This window comes from Podarcis pityusensis (assembly GCF_964106645.2).
Source record: "Podarcis pityusensis genome assembly, chromosome: 13".
Lineage (NCBI taxonomy): Eukaryota > Metazoa > Chordata > Lepidosauria > Squamata > Lacertidae > Podarcis > Podarcis pityusensis.
In genome coordinates, this window is record NC_138038.1 from 39,573,307 (window position 1) to 39,592,780 (window position 19,474).

The window sequence follows — 19,474 nt, forward strand, 5'->3', positions numbered from 1 at the left end:
TCACCCAGCAGCTGCATGTGGAGGAGCGGGGAAGCGAACCCGGTTCCCCAGATTACAAATCTACCGCTCTTAACCACTACACCACACTGGCTCTCTGGCTCCCTATGAGGGAAATAATGTACATGAAGTGTATCCATTTGGCTCTGTTTTGAGGAATGATCAGAAAGCTGCAACCAAAGCTGTATAAACTCTCATCTGACACAGTATCCAATTTGAAGCAGAACCCAAATTTTGTGGGAAGAAAATCTGAAGCCTGCAACCTATGTAAGTTCTGCACATTAAGCAAAGTTGCCTCCATTTGCAATACTAAATTGAGTTTCTAGTAAACCTAGGAAGGGTTTAAAAAGTTGTTCAAGTCACAAAAAATCTGCTCAGTCAGTGAGCCACTAGAAACCCTAACAAGAATATGGTCATGTTACTGCTTACTCTACATCCAGTGCATTCACATTGCATGTTTTCTAAGCCACATTCACACTATATTAGCCATAACCTATGCTGATCCTGTAGTTTCCTGACAAATACAGCAGTTTGATGCATGTCTTTCCTCAAACCAGCTTCAATTTGACTAGAAAACTGGGTGCGGAGTAAGCAGTAGTGTGAATATTTTGGACACCCTTCACGGATGCGCAGAGGAGCGCATATGCACAGATGACAGCTTTGTGAATATGAGTTCTCTCTGTGTGTGCGTGTGTGTGTGGAAGGGGCGGAGAAATCAGAAAGGCCATGTGTGTTGGGTGAAGACATACTTGCCTCTTCTCTGATATGAGCAAAACTGTGCAAATGTGGTTTGAAATGCAGTAGGGGAAAATGACTTTACTTATGTAAAGATTGCCTAAGACTCTGTTTGACTGCTCAGATTTCAACAGGACTTTCCCACATATATTTAAGTGCAGTCATAACGGATAGAAACCAGCTTTAAATAAATAGAAGAAAGAAAGGAAAACAGAACTCTAAAATTCCCAGGATATGTAAACTATGTATGTGCTTCTTTGGCAGAATTGCTGAATCATGGAATACAGCCTGGTAATGTTGTTGTTGTTTAGTTGTTTAGTCGTGTCCGACTCATCATGACCCCATGGACCAGAGCACACCAGGCACTCCTGTCTTCCACTGCCTCCCACAGTTTGGTCAAACTCATGCTGGTAGCTTCGAGAACACTGTCCAACCATCTCATCCTCTGTCGTCCCCTTCTCCTTGTGCCCTCAATCTTTCCCAACTTCAGGGTCTTTTCCAGGGAGTCTTCTCTTCTCATGATGTGGCCAAAGTATTGGAGTCTCAGCTTCAGGATCTGTCCTTCCAGTGAGCACTCAGGGCTGAAGCCTGGTAATGGATCTCTGGATATGAGAATTTGCCCAACTCACAGTGGACCTTTGAATTGACATACAGTGGTACCTCAGGTTAAGTACTTAATTTGTTCTGGAGGTCCACTCTTAACCTGAAATTGTTCTTAACCCGAAGCACCACTTTAGCTAATGGGGCCTCCTGCTGCTGCCGCACTGCCAGAGCACGATTTCTGTTCTCATCCTGAAGCAAAGTTCTTAACCTGAAGCACTATTTCTGGGTTAGTGGAGTCTGTAACCTGAAGCGTATGTAACCTGAAGCGTATGTAACCCGAGGTACCACTGTATACTGATATGGCATGATTTTCCCTGTTACTGATATGCATTCAAGTGATGGGCACAATTAGATGAAACCTTATCCAATAATAACCAGTAGTTCTGTCCTATTATTGCTCAGTTTTGAAGGGGAGTTGTGAGTTGAGAATTAAACTAGTTTTTAAAATACATCATTCATAGTGTCTACTCTGACATAATTGGCATTTTTTGAATGTTGCCATGATTGACTGTGTGATGTTGGCAGGGTAGAAACTGGAATTTGAGACTGACCAGATGGATGGACAATATTTTAAAGTGAGCTATAGGAAGCCCCTGCTGATGAAGTGTCTCAGTTCCAGCTGACCAAGCACTAAGGCAAGTTAAGCAGACATATGAGTCCAGAAACACATTTGTTCTGTTGAGGCCAAGGTAGCAGACCTGGAAAAGCTAAAAGAGGCATGAAACCTTCAGTAGCTGTGCCCCACTCCCTTAATGATAGTTCCCCTGCTGTCAGAGAGAACGAGGGTCTTGGGGAAAGGAGAGCGTCATTTTGAGGAAGAGGGAAACATTCCCTTAGAAGGGACCCATTCCTTGTGGGACAAACAGCTATCCTCTCATCCTAAGATACAGTATTTTTCACTCCATAAGACGCACTTTTTCCCTCCTAAAAAGTGAGGGAAAATGTGTGTGCGTCTTATGGAGCGAATGCAGGTGGGAGGCAGGCGGGAAAGGCCCCCAAGAGCTGCACACAGGCTCCACGCAGCTCTTGTGGGATTTTCTATGAGGTGGGAGAAGGGCACTTTAAAGAGCTTGTGGCTCTTGGGGGCTTTTCCAGGAGGTGGGGGAAGGGACAGAGGGCAGCCCCTCAGTCCCTTCCCCCATCTCCTGGAAAAGCCCCCAAGAGCCACACTCCCTTTCATGAGCTGTATGGAGCGTGTGTGCGGCTCAGCGCTCCCTTTAAAAATATTTTTTCTCTTGCATTCCCCCTCTAAAAACTAGGTGCGTCTTATGGTCGGGTGCTTATGGAGCAAAAAATACAGTATTTCTCTGGGGGTGGAAGGATCCTGTAGCGGGTGATTAAATTATTAGAAAGTGTGTGATGGGCATAGCACCACAAGGTGAATTGCCTGCCTGGCACAAAAGAGAGATGTTGTCCTTTACCTAGATAGCCTGGTAGATAGGGAGGAATAAGTGGTCATGGTGCACATTGGCACCAATGACATAGGGGAAATGTGGTTGTGAGTGAAAGAGCAGTTAAATGGCAAATGCAATTCAATGTAAACAAGTGTACAGTGATGCCTGTTTGGGCAAAAACATCTTAATTACACATACACACTCATGGGGTCTGAACTGGCACTGACTGACCAGGAATGATACCTTGGGGTTGTAGTAGATAGCTCAATGAAAATGTTCACTCCATGTGAGGAAGATGTGAAAAAGGCAAAATCCATGCCAGAAACTGAAAAGAAAACTACCCCACACCCCAATGTTACCTGGGTGTCAGTATTTTCAAAACGCTTTATGACCTCCGATATAAATGTCTTCATTTGTGGAAACTCGTGGCGCTTGATGCTTCCTGAACCATCTATCAGAAACACTATGTCAGAGCGCTGATTTGAACATTCTAGGAGAGGAAACACCAGTTAAATGGTGGAGAGGTGAGATTGAGGCATGTAAAAGAGGGGCACAAAATCAAGAAACTTACATAACACTTGTGTCATCATGCTATACAATCACAATTATTTTTTTTTAGGTGGGGGTACCTCTGGCTACTAGTGGTTGTAGTGGGAAGGCCTACTGATATTTCCAAGCTAGTTAACCTGTTCAGCTGACCCAATCTTTTTTTTAAAAAGGTCGTATTTAATGTTAGTTCTACTCAGAGTGGACCCATTGAAGTTAATGGATATGACTAACTTAAGTTCATTGAGTTCAGGATTTATTTGAATACTATCCAAAGTCTGACCAAAGGGTTGCCACCTTTTTTACCAAAGAGGTGGTCCTGTGTGGTGATAAGCAGTAATTTAACAGGCAAATCTTCCCCGTCATTGCACTCCCATGCTTGATAAAGCGTATCTAGCTGAGTTTCTACATGTTAAAAGTAGAAAACCACTGCCAGAAAACCTGTGATCAACATTCACCAATGCACATAACTACTACAACTGATACCTGGGACTTCCATATATCCTGTTCCCAATCTCTGTTTCCTCCCCCAGCCTCTAGACATTCAGGCCAGTGAGTTGTTTAACCACTAGTCCTTCCCTTCCCTTGCCATTCCATCAGTGGTATCTAACTTTGATATTTGCTCATTCCTTCCTTGCTTCTCAATCTCACCTGTTTGGTTCTTAGGAAAGTGTTGTATCTCCCTCAAATTTTCATCCAGGTGAAAGCAATAGCCCTTGAGGTATATGTTTTTCCCACAGGTCTGATGGACTGTGGGACCACACACCTGCAGAACCAAGAGAGTCGTCAGTAATGGTGAGGAGATGGTAATGATAAGTTAGTTAGTTAGCTAGTTTATGGAGATGGAGTTCAAACCTGTGCATATACCATACTACTAGACTTGAAATTCTTGTACAGTTATGCTCAGATGTGTGGAGACCAAGCTGGCAACTGGTTAACTCAGACATGCTCAAAGGCAAGGCCTTCTTAAATGAAACCCTGGCATTAGATGAGGTTCTGAGGGGGGAGCTGAACCCAAGCCCTGGCATAGTGAGACAGCAAGGCATGATGGTAAAGTGTCAGTTGTGGGGGAGGGGGTTGTGCCATGGGGCAGACAAGGCAGACCTTTGAAAGAAAATTCCAAACCCAATTATCTTGATGTAGTGATCTGTTGAGCATGTTCCTCACAGCAGCATTTCACTGTCACTATAGTCAAAGGTTTTTCACCCTGCTGCTACCTTCCTTTCCACAGGTCAGCAGGTTGCCATGACTACAGTAGGTCTAAAGTGATATTGGTTTGTTTTTTTTTTGCAATTTCCTAAGGAAATTAAGGAATTATTTAGGGAACTTAAGGTTGGATGTAGGGTTGTGAAATAACTGAGAGGGTTCCTTTGCTCACTTAAAAAATATAAGAAGAGCCTTTCTGGATCAGGCCAATGGCCCATGTAGTCAAGCATTTTGTTCTCATATTGACCAACTAGATGCCTGTGGGAAGCCTGAAAGAAGCACCTGAATGAAACAGCAATTCTCCCCACTTGTGATATCCAGCAACTGGTATTCACATTATGAGTCCATGATATACCTACAAGTAGGGTGGTACAGAATTAAGAAGCAGTGCTTCAGAAAGAAAGAAAGAGAAAGAGAAAGAGAAAGAAAGAAAGAAAGAAAGAAAGAAAGAAAGAAAGAAAGAAAGAAAGAATATTCTGAGGCAAATCTTGACAGCTTGTAGTGTTATGTAGTTGCAGGCCTTTTATTAGCAGGAGATGCTTTTTGACATTATTATTATTGCTTAGTGGCATATCTGAGAGTTTAGTCAATTAGGGAGTTGAAGGGAAGACAGACCAGAGAAAAGCTATGGGGAATACTGAGGCCTGGAGGTGTCCACCCAGTGTATTATCAATATTTTTCTAGGAAAGATCAGGGGAAGGGAGGTGATGACTGAGTTGGTCTTAAGAAGCTGCCCTGCATAAAAGTCTTATCAGAGAAAGGTGACACAAGTGGGTTTTTTAAAAGTTGGCTAAACTGTCCAAACAGCCCGGAGTACAACCAGAGGAGCTTTGGGGTACAGATTGTCCCCAGTGGCTGCACTGGGTGGTGGGAGTCTTTGTCTGTGGTGTTTTTTTTGAAAATTGACCAGAGGTAAAAGAGTCTTCGGAAAATGTCAACAAGTACCTTTAAGTCCCTAACGTGTCACTATTACCTTATGCATATAGTATCCCTTTAATAAATCAATAATATTTGTTAAAAGATCATCCTGTCTCTAGTGTTAGTGTCCATCTTGTGCCTAAGTTTACCATCCCAGTTACTAGGAGGCTATTGAAAGGAAAATTAAAGAAGCACAGATACCTAAACTTGTGTTTATACAGGTACTTCTGAGGGAACCTGTATCCCTGACATGGACTTTGCTGCTTACCAGCAACTGGGAGTCTTGGACAGAGACAGACATACCGAGAGACATGTTCACAGCATCAATGGGTCCTGAAAGGAGAAATGTGTACTAAGGTGATAAGGCTAACAGAATATTACCATTATCAATGCAAGAACACTTGTTTGTTATTAATAGAGCATTTATATTACATCATAGGCTGAAACTCTATGCAAATTTACTTGCATTGTTTTAGTTTTAAACAAATAAATGTTTGACTGACTACTTGGGAGTAAACCTCTTTGAGTACTGTAAATAAATACGCATAGGCTTGGCTTGTTTTCTCTTGGCAAACATATTTAAATAATCTTTATGCCACAGCGCAAAAGTGTTAAGTAGAAATATATTTCAGTCTCATGGAGAAGGCAGACAATTGTTGTCTAAGAAACCTGCCAATAGCTTTTTCTTTAAAAAAAAAATGAATGCACCTACAGATGTTATTTCATTAGCCAGCAATCCCTATGAAGTAGTTATAGCCAACTGTTAATCCCTGAGTTTCTAAATTTTTATTATCTTTATTTCTTCCTTTTGCTCTGGCTTCTCTTCCTTCACAAACTCTAACTGGCCTCACAGCTTCTAATCGCCCCTCCCTGCTTCAAATTCAAACTGACACTTAACGGATTTTAACTGCCTTGGAATGCTCCTGTCAATCAAAAGTAGCTCCATATGCCAACGTTCTCACAGGGCTAAGGCAGGCATGGGGAACCTCAAGCCCTGAGGCTGAATGCAGCCCTATAAACCTCTCTGTCTCAACTTTGGGACTGTTCCCAAGCCACACCCCTCATCTGTCCTGCTCAGGGCCTTGCCTGGATGGTTTTGCCTGACCAGAATGTGTTCTTGAACTTTCACAATCCCCCTTGTACCATATTTTTTGCTCTATAAGACTCACTTTTTCACTCCTAAAAAGTAAGGGGAAATGTGTGTGCGTCTTATGGAGTGAAAACAGGCTGTGCAGCTATCCCAGAAGCCAGAACAGCAAAAGGGATTACTGCTTTCACTGCACAGCGATCCCGCTTGCTGTTCTGGCTTCTGAGATTCAGAATATTTTTTTTCTTGTTTTCCTCCTCCAAAAACTAGGTGCGTCTTGTGGTCTGGTGCGTCTTATAGAGCGAAAAATACGGTACATTGTAGACTATCATTAGTGCATCTCTAAAAGCATACCTCAGCATCTCTCTGACACACAAAAATGGTGACGAAATAGGGGCACTGTTTTACTATGGGGAGGTACCACAAAACCTAAGTTCCTGGACAACTGGGGATATTGAAAAGTATGCATCTTAGGAATTCTGACTTCTCCTGACATCCTGACTTTAAACAGTGGTCAAATTAGACAATACAGCAATGCCTGAAAACATTTCCATTACTTTTTTAAAATTGCTTTTAAAAATAGCAGCTGTGCGGGACCTCAAACCAGATACAAAGGGAGGTTTTAACCTCTTCAATGCCATTGCCTGAATGCAAAAGGTAAAGGGACCCCTGACCATTAGGTCCAGTCGTGGCCGACTCTGGGGTTGCAGCGCTCATCTCGCTTTACTGGCTGAGGGAGCCGGCGTACAGCTTCTGGGTCATGACTAAGCCGCTTCTGGCGAACCAGAGCAGCGCACAGAAATGCCGTTTACCTTCCCACCGGAGCAGTACCTATTTATCTACTTGCACTTTGATGTGCTTTCGAACTGATAGGTTGGCAGGAGCAGGGACCAAGCAATGGGAGCTCACCCAGTCACGGGGATTCGAACCGCCAACCTGCTGATCAGCAAATCCTAGGCTCTGCGGTTTAACCCACAGCACCACCCGTATCCCCTGAATGCAAAGCTTTACTCCAAATTTTCTTCAGTTTGTTTCTTGCACCTGGTAGTGCCATTAGATATAAGTAGAGGCTGCAGATGTACCCTACATTTTAAAGCACTTGCCACGAGGAATCCTGGGAGCTGTTGTTACTCCTCACAGAGCCACAATTCCCAGCACATTTAACAAACTACAGTTCCAAGGATTCTTGGGGGGTGCTTGTAAATATGTGGTGTGTACATAGCCTTAGACTCTGGACTTGGTAGTCTTGTTGGAAAGACTCCAGAATCACTTCCAAATGTGGTAAGCTAAGGTTACCAGATTTTTTCCAATGAATCTGGGGACACTTTTCAACTTCAGTGGATTTTGTATGGGGACTGATTTGTAAATCCAAGGACTGTCCCAAGGAAACAGGGACGTCTGGCAACCTTATGGTAAGCTAGCCTTGCAATGTTTCAGGGCCCTCCTGCTCATTCTCCATAGTGGGATTCTGCTCCATATTCCTCCCCTGATATCATCAATCATTTGCTCTTATATCAGGGACAAATAGCAGCTTCTGGGGGGTGGGGTGGGGGGTGCAGCTGGAGATTTTTGTGGGGGGGGGGAGCACAGAAGGAAAGGAATGACCACCCATGCACCTTGATCTAGATCCAGGTCAGGCATTCTCTGGCTGCTGTTTTATTAACAAAAATTGTGAAAGGTACAGAAATGTGATCACACACTGAATGCATAGTTTAAGTCTGGCCCCTTTGGATTCAACACAATTCTCAGAGCCAATTTCTGTTCTTGCTCAATGGGCAGTACGACTGCCGAATCACAGAAGAGAGGCACGCAGCCTTGGGTGTTTGCTCCAGACTTAAGCCACAAGTCTTGGCTCCCAATTCTCTTCTTCTTTTGCAACTCCACAGGAACACAGACTCCACCCAGTGACATACTCACTTTGCACAAGGACCTCCTGGCAACTGCCTGATTTTCTTGGCCCCGGCTGACATTTGTAGAGTTTACCCGTTTCATTCACTCCCCCCTTCTGGAGTGGGGCACCAACCAACAGCCTGCGGGAGCAAAAACACATGGAGACAATTCAGGGCTGTCTCTTCTGCCACTCCTGGGGACTGAATGATGAGACAGAAAGCTCTCCAAGGACCCAGAGAACCAGCAGTTGCATACCCTGCATTTCTTCCGCTTCCGAACTGCGCTACACTCTGCCCAAAGCCCAGTGCTGCTTCCTGGAAGACGGTTGGCTGTTCGGTATCCAAACTGAATCCATGGCATGGCATCAGCACTGCAGGGGATGATCAAAGAACTTCCTCAAGCTTTTTTTTTTATACAGAAAGAGGGAATTTATTTGTTTTATTTATTTATTAAATCGGTATACTGCCCTTCATCTGACGATCACAGGGCAGTTGACAACATTAAAATACAAAATAAAAACACTAAATGTACAATAAAAATGAAAGCCGAAGGTAACCAGTTTAAAAGGACATCCCACAAACCCATTGAAAAGGACATCAAATTTTAATCACCCAAAGGCCTAGCGTCACATTCTGAGCATTTGTAAATACTCTCTTCAGTGTGCATTCTTTTATGTTTAATACGATTGAATGGAGAAGTAAAGCCCTTGTTGCACTCTGAGCATTTTTATCTCCTCTCCACTTCATAGGCTCTCTGGTGTGCGATAAGACCTGGCAGGGAAGGACACCTCCTATCACAGTCTGAGCCTCTCCCCTGGTGTGCTTGAAGGCTGGTGCTGTAATTGAAGTTCTGCCCACGTTCTGAGCATTTATAAGGCCTCTCTCCAGGGTGGAGGAGACCCCAAAGAGGCCAAAATAGTTTGGCAAATGCTGGGCTAGATTAACCAGCTAAATCTTAGAGCAGGAGTAGCCAACATATTGCTCTCCAGGTGTTGTTGGACTTCTCATCAGCCCCCCAACCAATAGGCAGAAGTGACGGGAGTGGTAGTTCAACACCTGGAAGGCACCGCATTGGCTACCCCTGTCCTAGATGATTATCAAACTTTGGGTCTGGCAACCCATAGTTGAGGGTGATCAAGAGACACCTGTAAGGAGGTGTCTTGAATTCTAGTGGGCTGGCCATGATCTGCTGCTGCTAGATGGCAAATGGCATCTGAGGGTCTCCCCTGAACTGGGATTTTGTTAGGAGCAGTTGTAAGGAGAAACCAATTGCTCACTCTGTTATCTACTTCCGTCAATAAATCTCTGTATGTGGCCCACTTTCCTTTCATACTTAATTTTTTGCTCACTCTAGGTCTTTGGGTCAGTGCCTAGAGCAGCAGGCAATGCATCTTGTCAGGCAAGAGGGGGTGAGCGTAAGATTGGAAAAATGAGAAATGGAGAGAGAGCAACAATGACACATTTGCTCATTCCAAGCATAACATCCCCACTTTTTCTCTGATAGTGGATCCTGATCTTGAGGAAGATACCGTGCCTTTAACAATGCATGACAGGTAAATCCAACAGGTGTTCCTTTACCTAAACACAATGGAGTTATGGTGATGAGAAGGGAAAAGCTAGGCCTGTTGAACTTCTGCCCATTAGTACACTGTCCAAATCACAGAGGATCTAATTAGAAAAAGGGTGATGCCCCATGAGGTTTACATCACAATTTCTGGGGAATGGGTGTATGTGAAGGAGGGCATGAGACAGCAATGAATGGCTGATGTAGGGGGGGGAATTAGGATGCTGAAAGCCTAATTCTTCAGAATGCAGTTCAGGAAGTAACCGCCTGGTTATCTCTGCCAGACTAACTGGCTTTGTGACCTTTGAATTTGTTTATGCTGGGTCACACTGCAAACCCATGCAGATAGTACTTGCAACACATTTTCTTCATGCTATGGCCTCGGACATAGGCCCTCCTGTGAAACAAATAGAGAAGAGAGATCCTTGGTGACAGGAAGTTGGGGGAGGGAGGAAATGACTAAGTTGCATGGTTCTGGTCGAAGAAGAGTCTGATGACCAAAGGATATATGGATCCTCGGCTCGCGACTGCAGCGGGATCCTGCCACCATCCGTAGACATTCACTCCATAAGACGCACAGACTTTTTAGGAGGAAAAAAGTGTGTCTTTTGGAGCGAAAAATACGGTATATATTCCCAGGATTCTTTGGGGGAAGCCATGCTGCCTTGAGGCAACTGCCTCAGCCTAGCTCACAGGCAGGCCAGCTCTGATCGGTGAGGTCAAATGCACTTGTGTAATATTTTAGTTTATTGCACCAAGCTCCTGTTAGGGATGGACCAATCTGTGAAGTTTGGTTCTCTCAGTTGCTAACTTTTCCATTTCAAATTCAGTCCTCCAAATTTCTGCAGCAGTTCTTCTTGTTCTTCTTCTTTTTCTTCTTCTCAACCATTCATTGCATAATCCAAAACACACATTACAAATAAAAACATACTATACCTTAGGGTTACCATATTTCAAAAAGTGAACATCCAGACACAAAAGTTGTTGAGCTTTTTGGGGGAGTGGCAGAAATTCCAGACATATGCCAGCCCTACATACATACTTTGACTAAGTATTGAGTATAAAATACACCCTCTATCATACACTATTTTTCTATCCTTCCTGCTTGCCTGTAAAATATTTCTGATATTAGATTTTGTTGACTATTCTTCCATTGGCCTGTTACATCTTTCCTGCGAGCTATACCATTGCACCTCATTTATGGGATGCTCTCCTCAGGGAAGCTCACCTGTCACCTTCTTTACATATCTTTCAACATCAGGCAAAAATAGTCCTCTTCTCCCAGGTCTTTTAAACTGTGTGTGAGTATATTGCTTCTGTTTGCTGCTATGCTGTGTGTTTTTATATTATAAACTGCCCTGTGATACTCAGATGAAGGGTGGTATAGAAATTTAATTATAAATAAATAATAAAATCAACCTTGTCAATCCTGCAGAGTCCTAATAAAAACTTATCTCAGGAATTCTCAGCTTACCTTAGTTCTTATTCGCATTAGCAACTTTCCTAGATACTCTTGGTTTCTTATTTTGTAGCTAGAGTAGAATTATTGGAAATATATTCATTTTTATTATATCCTTACCAATGAGGAATGGTTTACCTCATCCCAATTCATTAGATCTTTTTGTTCTTGTTTCTGCAGAGGATGGCGATTCATCTCATAAAGATCTTGCCATTTTGAAGCGATATTTACTTTCACAAATGTTCTAACTGTTGATCCATTTATCTTCTTGACCAACCCAATATCAACATTTAAGGAGAATAATTCACTTTTGGCTAAATTAACTTTATACCTGAAATGTTATTTAATTTTATTGCAATAATTCTTCTCTATTTGTCGGAAATATTACCATATTACCTGTGTATAGGGTTGCCATACGTCCAGAGCTGAAGTAGCATCCAGAATTTTTGGATATCATCAAAAAGCACAACAACATTCCCCCCCAAACCATTGTGTCTGGAGTTTTACTTCTTGAAATATGGCCACCTTACCTGCATATAAACTTATTTTATATTTGGTGTGCCTTGTCGTGTATCTTTTTGTTTTTGCCTGATAGCCCCAGCTAACATTTCTAAAGTCATTATAAACAGCACATCTGTTATAATGAGGAGCTTTGACCATTGATCATTAGTTCTGATATTGGAGCATTATAGATAATTCATATCCATTTACATAATTCAGATTCAAAATCATATTTGATCATACATTCTTTCAGAAAAGGTCTTTCTAGCCTGTCAAACTCTAGCCAGTCAAACGCTTTTTCTGAATCTAAAAATACACATTTTGTCAGTATATTCCCTAGTACAATGCATTTTTGAACATCATTTTCACTAATATATTCCTTTTGTATATATATATATTCCCCTAAGGCATGCATTTTTGTAAACAATGGTTGCAGAACTGTATCACACAATTGTATTTCAAAGGATAGCTGCATTTTGAGAAGTGCAAATTAGAAAGTTTCTCATTAAAATGCAAACAAAATTAAACCTGCTTCCCGATCCCTAGCTTCCCCAAGCCCACCACTGTACCAGCTGAAAGGCTGGTGAGGACAATTTCATGATATATGGATATAAGAGCTAAAAGGAACCTCCATTTTCAAAGGCATTTCACATGCAACCATTTTCATGGACATGATTGCATGGCATGGAACTGACTGGTTCCATCTCTGACTTCCATGTTTCCATTGGAAGGTCGGAACAGCTTCTACATGTATAAGGGTCTCATAGGATTGATAAAGCCACTTCCACCCTTCGAAGGAGGTGGAGTTGTGGGCTTCACGGCCCCACCACGCGTGGTGGCTGGAGCCCAGCTCCGTGCGATTGGGGGGATTCCTGGCCTCGTCATCCCCTGGCCAGCCAATCGGCTGGCTCTGGGGGCATGGCCTGCCCTATTTAAGGCAGGACACAGCCCTCTTTCCTTGCCTGCCAGCTGTTCCTGTTCAGTTTCTCATTTTTCCATCCTTCCAACTTCACATCACTTCAATTGTTTATTTTTCTAAAGCCCCCACAAAAATTAACCAGCATTTTAAAGTGGATTTCTCTCAATATAAATATTTTTGTTTGCAGTTTTTGCCTAATATAGACATTTTTGCAAGTCATTTCCTCCACTGTGTTTCTGTTTGCAAATTGTTTGGGGAAGTGTGAATTAGGCAAGTCCACTTTTAAATATGATCTATACAGAATTCCCCCTCACATTTCTAGGATATCAGCACATAATAAGAACCCCTAAATTTTGGCGGGTTCCCTTCCCAGCCACACAAATGAAGTTTACCTGCATACATGTCCTAATGGGTGGGACCAGTAAAACAAGTCTGTTTTCCTCTTCACAGATTAACAGTAACGGATATGTTTGTGAGAACCCAGTTAATATATCTCTAGGAAGGTCTGGTACAAGAAAATTAGGGATGTCAAGCTATTAATTTTTATTATTATTGATTAATTATCTGCATATTAGAGAATTGTTTGAATTTCAATACTTGAATGTTATCAAACTTCATTACATGGGTCTTTTCAGATACTAGAGGAAATGTGAGAACGCTTACAATTTAATAAATAAGAGCTACCACATTGCTCTGGTTATTTCCCGCTTGGACTACTGCAATGCGCTCTATGTGGGGCTACCTTTGAAGGTGACCCGGAAACTACAACTAATCCAGAATGTGGCAGCCAGACTGGTGACTGGGGGTGGCCGCCGAGACCACATAACACCGGTCTTGAAAGACCTACATTGGCTCCCAGTACGTTTCCGGGCACAATTCAAAGTGCTGGTGTTGACCTTTAAAGCCCTAAACAGCCTCGGCCCAGTATACCTGAAGGAGCGTCTCCACCCCCATAGTTCTGCCCGGACGCTGAGGTAAAGCGCCGAGGGCCTTCTGGCGGTTCCCTCATTGCGAGAAGGAAAGCTACAGGGAACCAGGCAGAGGGCCTTCTCGGTAGTGGCGCCCGCCCTGTGGAACGCCCTCCCATCAGATGTCAAAGCGATAAACAACTACCTGACATTCAGAAGACATCTTAAGGCAGCCCTGTTCAGGGAAGTTTTTAATGTGTGATATTTTAGTGTACTTTTGGTTTCTATGGAAGCTGCCCAGAGTGGCTGGGGAAACCCAGCCAGATGGGTGGGGTACAAATAATAAATTATTATTATTATTATTATTATTATTATTATTATTATATAGAAGTAGCAGGAAAGCCCCCTTTATACAACCTTTGTTATTTCCTACAGCAGTAACAACAGTAACCATAGTAACAAATATCCCCAATGATTAATCAACCCAGCTTTAGCTGATTAATCTGCTGGCTGAAGCTAGCAGATCCAATTCTGTAGTTTTAAAAAAGTGTCCACTGCTATGCATTCTGTTCTTTTTCAAGGGTGAGTGATTTGCCCTCTGTCGTGTACTTCTGCTTTGCTCTGCCCTAGTGGGTTTTTGTTTACAAGAAAATCAACTGGTCTTGCCCCAGTACTTCTGTTCTAGCTCAGAGACTCCGCTTTTCCAAATAACAATAAGGAGGCACTTACCTGTAGCACACAAATAGATGAGCAGCGGCAGAGAGTCCATCCTTGGCTAAGTGTTGGCTGTGCAGAAGCCTTGGGGAGGCTGGGTGGTGATTAGAAAGATTAGGCATCACCACACCCTCCAGAAGTGGGTGTTAAAGTTATGACCCTGTATGAAAAAAAGCGGTCGGATGAAGCAAACTTCTGTGCCCTTTGCAAAACAGAGGGAACAGAGGGATCGAAGGGGAAGCTGTGTCAAGAGCAGTGGTAGATGAAAGCATGTGGGATGTGAGGTTTCACCCACAAGTGGCCAAATATAGTACTCCATCAATACATTTCCTCTTCTATTATATTCTCCATTTCTACATTCACGTTGTGAGATGATTTTGATAGTTATGACAGCCATTCTTTATCCATATAAAAGTCACAGGAGTTAAACCAGAGGCATCTCACTGACATATTAGATACACCTGCCTGGCAGACCTGTGTGCTGAGAGAAAAGTCTGTGTTTTTATTCTGGCCAAAATGTCCTGCAGTCAGCATAAGGAGAAATCTGCTGGAGCCAGAACAAGAATGACCTTCAGTATGTTGACTTACGGCAAATGCCTTTCACTCTGGACAATGGGACCATTCAACAGATTTGTAACTAGCGGCCCAAACCCTCACACCTTGTTAATCCACAGCTGTGAACTGAGAACAATATCTTTCAGCCACCAAATGCCTGGGCAAACAGGATTTTTAAAAAATTCTTCCCGTACTTCCCGTACTATTACTACCACTGTAGTAATACATCGGTGTGTATGGCATTTGACAGTATGAAGTTAAAATTATGGTACAGCAGGGACAAGTGAGGAAGCGTAGAATAAAGGCATTCAGTTCAGTGGCACCTATTTTAGCTTTGTTCCAGTAGGGGATGAAAGGCAGCTCCTGAGGAAGGATTTGAAGAAAATGAGGAAATTATAGCAGTTATGCAAAAGAAAAGAGGTGGATTGAAAGTCTGCAATCAAATGTGCTTTTTGTTGTCCCCAGGATATGTAGCACTCTATCATCTCTTCTGTTGTAAACCAACTTTATCAGCAGATGTAGCTATTTGTTTGATATTTGTTAATAGTAAAGTCAGGTCCTTTGGTTCAGTAAAGGATGTGCTTGGTTCAGCTGGCACTCCACCTACGCCCAAGAACAACTGGCTCCTTTTATTTCATTCTATAGGTCACAGTGAAATGAGTGCATCCTGTAGGCAGGCACAGCAGAGGAACTGATCCTTAGTGAGACTGGATGTCCTCATTGACAAGAGATTGCTTATCCTCATGGGATTGAGAGAAGGGACACCTCCGGCAATCAGGTCCCAATATGATATGGACTTAGGACACCTTGTCCTGACTGGCTCGTCCCCTTCAACTCTGTTCCCTAAGAGCACTCATTATGTGGCAGGAAACTTGTGTGTTGTATCTGTATCTGTTTCAGAGTCTTTGGTCTGTCTGGCCTCTGTCTCAACATCTCCAGTGGTTTCTGGTGCCCATTGGGACTGGTAGGGCAGAAGGCCAGTAGTAGTTGGAACCAGAGCCAATGGCAGGCAGAGACAGCTAATTCTAGCTTGGCCCTTGTCCTCCTCCCTGCTGAGGTCTACAAGGAAGAAGCTGAAAGGCAGGTAGGTATACCCTGGACTGGATATACAGGCAGATAGAGGACAGACAAAGGCTGGTGGGGAAGGGACCTCATTTGCCCTAATGGACCAGCGTCCACTGACTCATCTCAGTGGGTTAGAGTGGGGTGGCTGATACCGCCAAGGTTGCAGGTTCAATCCCCGTATGGGAAAGCTGCACATTCCTGCATTGGATTAGATGATCCTGATGGTCCCTTCTAAATCTATAGTTCTATGATTCTATGATTGTCTCAGGATGAGGTCCCCACCATGGTACCTGTGGCTACCATGGTGCCCTCAGGCACTCCCCTTGGTACTTGCCAAAGCTCCTACTTTTTCTGTTTTTTAAAAAAATATTATTCAATTGTTGGGGGTGCTGCCTGAGTGTGGGTGTTTCCTGCTTTTTCCCCTCTGTGCTTCACTCGCTTATAGGTGAGGTATGAGACACTTCCTGCCTGCAAACTTGCAGCAAGGCTCAAACTAGGTGATACTGTCACTACAAGGCTAGCAACCATACCAGGATCCTGAGGACAGAGGCAGATTTAAGGGAGTGAGGAGACATGGGGGTGCCACAGGAGGCACCACAACTATGAGGTAGAGTGGAAGGCAAGAGGCAGGGGGCAAATTTTGAGCGTTGCACAGGGTATCACTGAGATTTGACACCCCAAGGTCTGAGGAACAGTACCCCGTTGAAAGTCCACTGAATTTTTGTTATTTTTATTTTTTGTATGTGCTCTGTAGCTGTCCCCTGCCCCAAGCTGTTTATTTTGTACATCACCTTGGGATATATGTGGAAGGTGATTAAACAGTAATAGTAATAATAGTAACAATAATAAGTCAGTTTCCACATATATCCCAAGGTAATGTGCAAAATATATTGCCTTGGGACATATGCGGATGGTGAATAATGATAATAATCCTGGAAAGTATTAAAGGTGCTGGGAATTGTAGCTCTGTAGGGGGTAAACCACAGCCCCCTTGGATTCTTTGAGGGAACCCATATGCTTTAAATGTGCTTCAAATGTGCTTAAACGTACTGTATTGGCTCAAATATAAGCCACACTTCCCCCCCAAATTCTGACCATGAAAAGTTAAAGTGCGGCTTAAATTTGTGACCTTACAAAAATTGGCTTTACAGTGCAGTATTGATTTTTTATTTGCATTTAATTTGCATTTACGGTGCTACGAACAGGTGTTCGTTTGTGGGTCCTCTCTAGTACGCATAATAGTTTCTTCTACATTTAGCATTTAGGGGTGTGAGTGCCTGCAGAACTTTAAGGGAGCCGCTTATATTGGGATATTGTCTTTCTCTCTCTCCCCCCCCCCCCCGTTGAATTTTAAAGGTGCGGCTTATATTCGGGTAAGGCTTATATTCGGGTCAATACAGTATAGTGAGGATGTGAATAACATGGGCTCAACCAGTTCGGTCCTTCTGACTTTTGATTCAAGATTGAGAGATGGCCTGGTGCCTAATGGGGGAAAAAACCAGACTCTGCCTTTTTGTTTTGCAACTTCTTGCTCCGTTGCAGGAGATGATCTCAAAGAGGGAGTAAGATCTAGAGTGTTGCAAGGAGGCAGATCAGGAAGATAAATTATTACACCTCGACCACTTCCCCTTTTCCCGTGCTGAGCAAGCTTTGCATCCGGGCTCTCTTGGTGCTGGTCTGACTCTCTGGTGAGCTGCAGCAGGGGTTTCATCTGCAGCATCTTATCTTGCGCTGATGTCCACAGCAGGAGTGATATAATCAGTAGCTGGATTATAGCAGCTTAAGAGTGTTATATTGATTAAATGCTTATACCTGAAGGAGCGTCTCCACCACCATTGTCCAGCCCCACTGAAATCCAGCTCCGAGGGCCTTCTGGTGGTTCCCTCGCTGTGAGAAGTGAGGTTACAGGGAACCAGGTGGAGGGCCTTCTCGGTAGTGGCACCTGCCCTGTGGAACACCCTCTTAGCAGATGTCAAGGCAACAAGCAACTATTTTACTTTTAAAAGACAACTGTTTAGGGAAGTTTTTAATGTTTGATGCTGTATTGTTTTTAATTTTCGGTTGGAAGCTGCCCAGAGTGGCTGGGGAAATCCAGCCAGATGGTGGGGGGTATAAATAAATTATTATTATTATTATTATTATTATTATTATTATTATTGAATATTGAATCTTCTAATGCATTTGGTATTATGGCTGCTGCGTACACAACATTTAAAGCCCCTCTCCAGGAATCTTGGGAACTGTGGTTTAATCCTTCACAGAGCTACAATTCGTGGAATCATAGAATCATAAGAGTTGGAATGGGCCCCAAGGGTCATCTAGTCCAACTCCCCTGCAATGCAGGAACCTCAAATAAGGCATCCATGACAGATGGCCATCCAACCTCCTTAAGTAAATAATTCAAAGGTACTATAGGATAGTTATATTTCGAAACACATCTTACAACATCCAACCTCCAGTCATGATCACAAACCGATGCCTTTCTTAGCATCACAGAATTGGAAAGTTGGAAGGGAACCCAAAGGTTTCTAGTCCAACCCCCTGCAATGCGGGAATCACAGGTAAGAATTCCTAATAGGTGGCCATCCAATCTCTGTTTAAAAACCTCCAGTGAAGGTGAGTCCACCATCTTCTGAGCGAGTCCCACTGCTGAACAACTCTTACCATCATTCTTCATTCAGAACACTCCAGATGACTCTCCAGCAGTTTCCTAGTCATTTGGGGATATTTGCCTGCAATTTTCCCAAGCAAAAGTTGGGGTCAAAGTAGCTTGGCTGTGGGCCTTTAAGGGAGATGAATTGGTTACTTGCTATCCAAACTGGACCTTACCCAGTCACCGTGTATAAATTGGTGTGTGTGTGTGTGTGTGTGTGTGTGTGTGAAATGCAGCATGTGAAATTTACATGTATGTAAATTAGGGATGGGGTGTGGGAGAAAATTGATTCAGTTCACACTTAAAGGTGAAATCACCTAATTTCCAAAGTAATAAATGAAAACACAGCCATCTTTTGAAATTTGTGCTTCTCTGAAGTTTGCAGTTCAGTTCTCGTCATGCAATGTACACAAAAATGCATATAACCTGGGTAAAATGTGCATATTAATGCATATAGCAGAGAAAAGAACAAGCAAAAATACATGTTTATTAGGGGGAAATGCTTTGCAAAAATCTGTATCTTTAGAGAAATTTGCACAGAAATGCTGGTGAGTTTTCATGAGGCTCAGGATTCCAATTCTGAGCAATTTGCAATCCCATGTACGTCTATTTGGAAATAAATTCCTACTAGTTGCCTAGGGAAGCAGGTGGTGCTGTGGTCTAAACCACAGAGTCTAGAGCTTGCTGATCAGAAGGTCGGTGGTTTGAACCCTCGCGACGGGATGAGCTCCCGTAGCTCGGTCCCTGCTCCTGCCAACCTA

The 19,474-nt window shown here is 43.2% G+C and overlaps 1 protein-coding gene across 2 annotated transcripts in view; it reads right to left on the reverse strand.

The window, feature by feature from the left end:
* The window catches only part of LOC308461249 (integrin alpha-X-like), a 41,412-nt gene extending 26,788 nt beyond the window's left edge, over positions 1–14,624 (reverse strand). Inside the window, exons 1-6 of one of the 2 annotated variants that reach the window (XM_080977989.1) lie at positions 14,456–14,624; positions 8,632–8,746; positions 8,404–8,516; positions 5,668–5,732; positions 3,927–4,041; positions 3,089–3,219 (exon numbers count right to left, since the gene is read on the reverse strand). In XM_080977989.1, coding sequence (XP_080834115.1) covers positions 3,089–3,219; positions 3,927–4,041; positions 5,668–5,732; positions 8,404–8,516; positions 8,632–8,746; positions 14,456–14,495 — 579 coding nt within the window. In that variant the 5' untranslated portion in view covers positions 14,496–14,624. Of the gene's footprint in view, positions 1–3,088; positions 3,220–3,926; positions 4,042–5,667; positions 5,733–6,111; positions 6,280–8,403; positions 8,517–8,631; positions 8,747–14,455 lie in introns of those variants that run through there. The other variant, XM_080977990.1, reaches the window with a different exon arrangement.
* Between the last annotated feature and the right edge of the window lie 4,850 nt (positions 14,625–19,474).